The sequence below is a fragment of the Vombatus ursinus genome, unplaced genomic scaffold, assembly GCF_900497805.2.
Source record: "Vombatus ursinus unplaced genomic scaffold, bare-nosed wombat genome assembly UNPS02014822.1, whole genome shotgun sequence".
Lineage (NCBI taxonomy): Eukaryota > Metazoa > Chordata > Mammalia > Diprotodontia > Vombatidae > Vombatus > Vombatus ursinus.
The window spans coordinates 12062358-12069486 of NW_020954600.1; the positions used below are offsets into that span (position 1 = coordinate 12062358).

Below are 7129 nucleotides of genomic sequence, written 5' to 3' on the forward strand. Positions count from 1 at the left end.
CAATGAAATCCCCCTACCCCCAAGGAGACATGCCCACAGACAGAAGCTAAATTTGTTTCAAAAAGCCTATCTTTTCTGAAAATTGAAGTGGTTTCCAATTGAAATCGTACCTTTGACACTGTGAGCAAAGATGGTTTATAGTAGTAAAGAGGGATGCTGAGACACTAACTCCTTTTTTGGGAGAATGTTGGGGGGGTGGGGAGGGAGGAGACACCTACGCAGGCACTCTGATCCCAGCACACTGACTCACTGAAATGCAGGAGCTGGGACTCCAGCCTGGCCTCCTCTGCTGTCAGCAGAGGTCACCCCCAAGCACACAAGTTGAGTGGAAAGTGATGGAATCCACACTTGGACTGCTCCCAGGCACACGGCATTCCAGGGGCCCGCACGGCCTCCGTTACTTATTCCCTTTGGAAGCCTAGGCTCCTAAGACCATAGCCTTAGAGGCCAACTCCTTCATTTCACAGATGGGGAAACTGAGGCCCAGGAAGGGAAAGGGACTTGCCTAAGGTCATGCAGGTTACAGGATCATCCATCTAGAGCTAGAAAGGGTCTCAGAGGCCGTTGAGACCCAATTCTTTATCTTGGACTCTCTGACCTTATATATTAAACAACTATGATGTTCCAGGCAAAGTGATAGGCACTGGGGATACAGAGACAGACCCCAAATCGTCCCTGCAATGAAGGAACATTTTACATTTTCTTGGAAGAAATAGTATATATACAGATTATTAATATTATTAATAAAAATAATGATAGCAGCTATATAGGACTATAGTCTGCAAAGTACTTTACTAATAATTATCTTGTTTGATCCTCACAACAACCCTGGGAAGTAGGTGCTGTTATTATGCCCATTTTTACAGATAAGGAAACTAAAGGAGGCAGAGGTTAAGTCTAAGGTCACACAGCTAGTTAGTGTCTGAGGTCAGATTTTAATTAAGGTCTTTCTGAGGTCAGGTTTACTACTCTCTCCACTGTATCACATAGCTGCCTGGGAAATACAAAATAATTTGAGGAAAATGCAGAGGCATTGACTAGGAATTTGTATTCACCTGGGGCAAAAAAAATTGGGGGGAGGGGTTAATGCATACCCTAGACAGTCTGATCTTAGGAGCAGTTGTACTGGAATAGGATGGAAGAGAGAGAGACAGAGAGAGAGAGAGAAGGAGAGAGAGAAGGAGAGACAGAGACAGAGAAAGAGAGACAGAGAGAGAGAGAGACAGAGAGACAGAGATTTGTAAATCTTCAGTGTTATATAAGTATGAGTTAAGAGGTTGAGTGCTTTTTGGTGTTACCCTGTAATAGTGTATGAAACTTGATGACTATGCCAGAATGAGTTTTAGCAGAGTACCTAGGGCCCTGAGAGGCGGGTGATACTGTCCTGATGACAGGATGTGTCTAGGGGTCTCTGGTACCCAAGCCTACCTCTCCAAAGCTTCTCAGAAGTTCAGACTGTTTGCCCATTAAGGAGAGCAGACAGAGAGCTGGTCTAGAGGTAGGAAGACAGGTCCACAGTTGGCTTGGACCTCAGAGGCCATCCAACCCCACCCACTCATTTTACAGGTGAGGACTCTGAGACCTAGGAGTCACCTGACTCCTAGCCTCAGGCCCCAGGACATCTCTTGCATCCCTCCAAGTACTTAGCAATTGTAGTGAATTCCATTTCTATGTGATTTCAATATCTGCAAGCACTTTATTTCAGTATCCCTATTTTACAGATGGGGAAACTGAGGCATAGCAAGGTTAAGCCAAAGGTCACAGAGGTAGTACATACTGAGTTGGGATTTGAACCCAAATCTCTCATGGCTCCAAGTCCAGCCCTCTTAGTAGGTGCTGAATGAATGAATGAAAAAATTGTGCAGCATTTTTTAAAGGGCTACAACATTCCACAAATTGTCAAGTTGAGACTCAGGCTTCAAGAAGAAAAGAGGAAAATTTAGAAACATCAAGAAAATAACACTGGAGTTTTAGTGTTATTGCAGAACTGTCCTGCAGGCTTCCCAGTGGAAAAAAAAATACAAAAGTCCCAACTACTTTGAGCCAACCTTGACCTTCTACAATGAGCCAAGTTTTGGGGTAACGTCCACTATGGCTAAGGTCAGTTCAGTTTCCTAAACTGTACATTAAGAGTCCTCCTGAGTCAGAATGTAAGCTCCATGAGGGGAGGCACAGCTTCATTCTTCATCTTTGCATTCCCAGAGCCAGAAAAGTGCTGGCTGATAGTAGGTGCTTGGTCAATGTTTGGAGGATTGATGAGCAAAGATGGTTTATGGTAGTGAAGAGGGATGCAGAGAAACTGACTCCTTTTCTGGAAGAATACTGGAGGATGGCTATTAATCAATGATCATTGGTCACGGTGATGTCAGAGGAGTAGGCCACAGTTGTAAAAGTATAACTCCTGAGTGATTTAGAGCTTTAAGAATTGCCCAACCAAAAAATTTATTGCCCTAAAGCTAATCTGGAAAGGTGCATTGTCTACTTTAAGTCAGGCTGGTCAGTCAATTAACCCACAAGCATTTATTAAGAGCCCTCTAGATGAAAGGCACTATGCTAGGCACTGAAGATACAAAGACAAAGGGGAGGAGATCTGGCCCTCATGAAGCTTAGGTTTTATTGAAACTTGGAGAGTGGACATCAGACATCACCAGGCCCCTTCTGGAAGTCTTTCCGGTTTGGTAGGACCATCAGACCACCACCACAGCCCCAGAGCACCCTTCCTGAACCCCCAGGAGGCGTCAAAGTGGGATCTGGAGTAGGGATTTCTTCTGGCAAACTTAAAATTCCTCCATTCCCTCCCAAATTACAGATGTTCTCAGCGTATTTGCCACCCACTTTCAAGATGTCCTCCGCCTCCATCCTGTCTCCACCAAGGCAGCTCCTCCCTCCCACTCTTAGGTCCTGCCTTCAAAGTTGCCCTCGAGATGAAAACGAAAACAAGTCTATGGTGTTTTGTCTAATGCATCTTTGTTTCTTCCTCCTTCCCCTCCCCATGCCCAGCACAGTGCTGGCTGTTTGGTAGATGTGTTCGTTAAATATTTGTTGACTAATTGAAAGATTTTCCCAATTACCTAGGTTTTCCCTCCAGTTCTTATTTTTTTCATTTTGGGGATGGGGGAGTAGAGGCAGAGAGGGAGGGGAGGCACTGGGTTAAAGTAGGAGACACAATCTTGCTTTCAAGAAAAACCTACAGCTTCCATACCAATGCCAGTCAGAAATATGACATAAGCAAATGGGCGGCAGCAGCAGCAGCAGTAGTGAGACATATTGGAAATATTGGCTCTTGAGTCAGAGAAGCTGGGTTCAAATCCTACCTCTGATGATCATTACTTCTGTGACCTGTGTTGCATGCTATCCCTGGCCTCAGTTTCCTCCTCTGTAAAATGAGTTGGTTGGATTAGATGTCCCCTTCCACCTTAAAAGCTATGACTGATTCCATGTTTCAGGGTCTTGAGATAGCCATGGTTCATTTATTAGAAGACATGGAAAAGGGGGTGAGATGCTATGACTTTGGATTCCAAGGGGTCCAAATCAATCCCATTGGGATCAGCTCCTGCCCCCCAGGAGACACAGAAAAGCCCAGAAACAGGGTTAGGAGCCTCCTTCAGAGAGTATGTGTCTTGCACATTGGCCCACAGCCCTGATTTCTTTCCAACCTTTGGACTCATGACCACTTGTTTTGGGTGATGGAGGATCCATGTGACTTCTTCCCCTCCCTATTTACTCAGTGGCAGATTCCTAGACCCCTGGGACCCTGGGAATCTGTTTTTGCCCTTTGGGCTTCACCTCTGCTTTATCAATTGCCTTTGGCACTCATTGGACCTCTCTGGCTACCTGGTCTTTGCCTTTACCAATCACTGTGAGCCTTGCTTTCTGACTCTATAAAGTGAGATTTCAACTAGATGACCTCTCCCTTCTCAAACTTCTTGCCATATCTGTGCCTTTATCCACATCACATTACACTTCAAATTAAATTTGCCTGTGTATATGCATTATTCCCCCCTCAGGAGAATGTAAGTGACATGGGGGTAAAGCCAATTTCTTTATTAATTTATATTTCCCTAGGACTAATAACAACAACAACAACAACAACAATAACAACAGTTAGGATCTAAATGGAGCTTTAAGGTTTGCAAAGAGCTTTACAAATATGATCTCATTTGATCTTCACAACGACCCTGTGAAGTAGGTGCTATTATCATCCCCATTTTACAGATGAGGAACCTGAGGCAGGCAGAAGTTAAGCCACACAGCTAGAAGCATTTGATTCTTCAGTCGAATCACACATAAGCTATGTCCACAATATACCTGATGTAAAAAGGGGTTGAATTGTTCTTGTGTCTAACTTCCTCGATTCTAGGTACCCTTCCCCTACAGCCCTGCACCACTGATTTATCATAGCTAGGAACTGATGCTGGGTTCTCACAGGCCAATACCATGGGAGCAAAACCCCTAAAAGTCCTTTTATTCTGCTTATTAAAACAGAAAAGGCCTCAATATGGGTAGAGTCACAAATTCCTACTAGTAAGGAATTTGTCCTTCAACAACAAATAAATGCTCATCATCAAAAAGTTAGACCTTGAGGGATTATTATTATTATTATTATTTTGCCACAGCATGACTTTGGGCAGTTCACCATGCCTCTCTGAGCCTCAGTTTCTGCATCTGTAAAAGTGAGGATGGACTAGTTGATCTCTAAGGTATTGTCCATAAACGTTTAAAGGTCTGACTCAATAAAGCACCCACTAAAAGCATGGAAGGTCTTCTCCCTGTATTCACAGAGGGAGGATTCATTTCTGTAATGAAGGAATCAATCAGAATTCAGCAAACATTGATCAGGCCCCTACTATGTGCCAGGCACTGTACTAGATGATGGGGACTCAAAGTCAAAACTGTGATGGTCCCATCCCTAAAAGAGCTTCTGGTCATGAGAAATCATCCGTGTAGGGCTTTAGGAGAGGGCTCCTAGAGGGGAGGAACAATTCAACCGTTTTCTGCCCCAGTTGTATTGTGGGCTTGACGTCTGTGGGATATGACCCAGGAATCATCTATTCTGGCTTCAGGGGGAAAATGAGGGGTCTAGGGGCAGCTAGGTGGCGCAGTGGATAGAGCACCGGCCCTGAAGTCAGGAGTACCTGAGTTCAAATCCAGCCTCGGATCAAACACTTGACACAGTATTACTCTCTGTGTGACCCTGGGTAAGTCATTTAACCCCAATTGCCTAAAAAAAAATTAAATTTAATTTTTAAAAAAATGAGGATTCTGGGCTAGAAAGCCTCTAAGGCCCTCAACTGCTCTAAATCTAGGGTCCTGGGGCACTTAGGTCTCTCTTGGTTTGGATTTATCCTTAAAATAAGGTTGACTAGGTAACCTCTGAGTTCTCTGGCTCTATGTAGAACCCATGATCCTACTACTCTTGACATAAATGGGCCCCTGAGGATCTCTCTAAGCTTGAGGAGGGGGTCTCCATCAGGCCTAGCCTCTTCAGATTGGGGGGTTGGGGGCATGAAAAGGGTGAGGTTGAGTCCCCAGCCCTGCCCGTCCCGGCTGCTCCCCCAGCGCCCCGTCCTCACCCTCATGGTCTCGTAGGCTTCGTCCAAGGTGCTGAGGGCGTGCTGCTGGTGGGAGCCGGCCACGGCGCACAGCGTGCAGATGAGCTGCTCGTCCTCCTTGCAGTACAGGCTCAGCTCCTGGTCGTGCTCGGAGCACTTCTTCCTCTCCAGCTTCTCCGGCTCCCCGGGATGCCCGTCGGGGCCCCCGTAGTCCCACAGCCGGTGGCTGCGGTACCTCTGGCGGTGCTCGCGGGCGTGGGGCTGGCAGTAGCAGAAGCCGCAGCTGTCACAGAGCTGCACAGCCCTCTCGGCCTCGTCCGGCTCGCAGGCGTCGCACGTGCCGTCGTGGGGCAGCTCTTCGAAGGCCGGGCCCGCTCCCGAGGCCATGCTGCCCTTGACCTCAGGCGGGGCGGAGGGTCAGTGGCCTGGGCCGAGCCCAGAGGGGCATCAGCCTGCAGCACTAGGGCCCGGCCACGGGGGCTTTGTCCACGGCCATCCCCAGCCACGGGGGCACCGGGGCTAGGCAGGGAAGCCTGCAGGCCCTACGGAGCCTCTCTTTTCTTTGCCCAGGGATGAGGGCTTCTACTGAGGCTCCACTTCCTCCTGGCACTCCCTCCTTCCCCTCTGGTCGACTTCCTGCGTGGGGAAGCCTTCCTCCTGGGTTCCCATGCAGCACGGTCTCCAGCAGGCGCTGCTGCAGCTGCTGCAATTGCTGCCGCTGCTGATCCCGCTCCCCGCTGAGCGGCCGCCCCTGCCCCGCAGCGCCCGCAGCGCCCGCAGCGCCCGCAGCGCCCGCAGCCCCAGCAGCGCCTGGATGCTGCTCTCTGTGCCGCCCACCCCCTCGCTGGGCCCGTGGCCGTATCGTCCTGGCTCTGCCGCCGGCCCTGCACCCCTCCCTCTATCGGGGTGTCTCCCTCCCTCCTCTCCTCCCTCCTGCGTTGCAGTTCCTGCCTTTGTCCCTGCCTCTGCTGGCCCAGCTCTATTTCGAGCCCGGATCTCTCTCTCTCTCTGTTCCTCCCACGCCCCCACTCCCCCCCCCCCCCCCCCACTCTCTCTCCTTTCTGTCTCTCCCCCTCACCTTCTCTCTCTTCCTCTCTCTTTCTCTCTCCCCTTCTCTGTCTCTCTGTCGCTTCCTGGCTCTCTCCCTCCTTCTCTCTCCCTCTCTTTTCTCTCTCTCTCTCTCTGCCCCCCTCTCTCTTTTTCTGTGTGTCTCTCAGTGTGTCTGTCTCTGACTACCTCTCTCTCCACCCTTTCCTCTAAGTATCGCTACCTATTTTTCTTTGCAAGCCCCAAATCCCCCCAGCTGTCAGGTCTGGGGTTGTGGGTCAGGCTGCCCCAAGACCCCCAGAGCTAGGGAAAGGGTCTACTTTCACTCTCCAAGATAGGCTGAACTCCTTTCACTTCCTGAGTTGTTTAAAGAGGCAATGGCCTTCTTCTCTCCCTTTCCCTCCCTGTCTGCTGCTGCTCTCCCCCTTTCTCCTAGTCCTCCTCTCCCCCCTCCATCCAAGAACCCAAGAAAGAAGGCTGAGACTGAGTAGCTCCAGGTCAACACCTCACCCCCCCCCCCCAAGCCCCAT

At 49.1% G+C, this 7129-nt stretch overlaps 1 protein-coding gene across 2 annotated transcripts in view; it reads right to left on the reverse strand.

The window, feature by feature from the left end:
- TRIM44 (tripartite motif containing 44) overlaps window positions 1-6227 on the reverse strand; it is a 171877-nt gene extending 165650 nt beyond the window's left edge. For both annotated transcript variants that reach the window (XM_027837657.1, XM_027837658.1), the window contains exon 1: window positions 5574-6227. In XM_027837657.1, coding sequence (XP_027693458.1) covers window positions 5574-5939 — 366 coding nt within the window. In that variant the 5' untranslated portion in view covers window positions 5940-6227. The remainder of the gene's footprint in view (window positions 1-5573) is intronic.
- Between the last annotated feature and the right edge of the window lie 902 nt (window positions 6228-7129).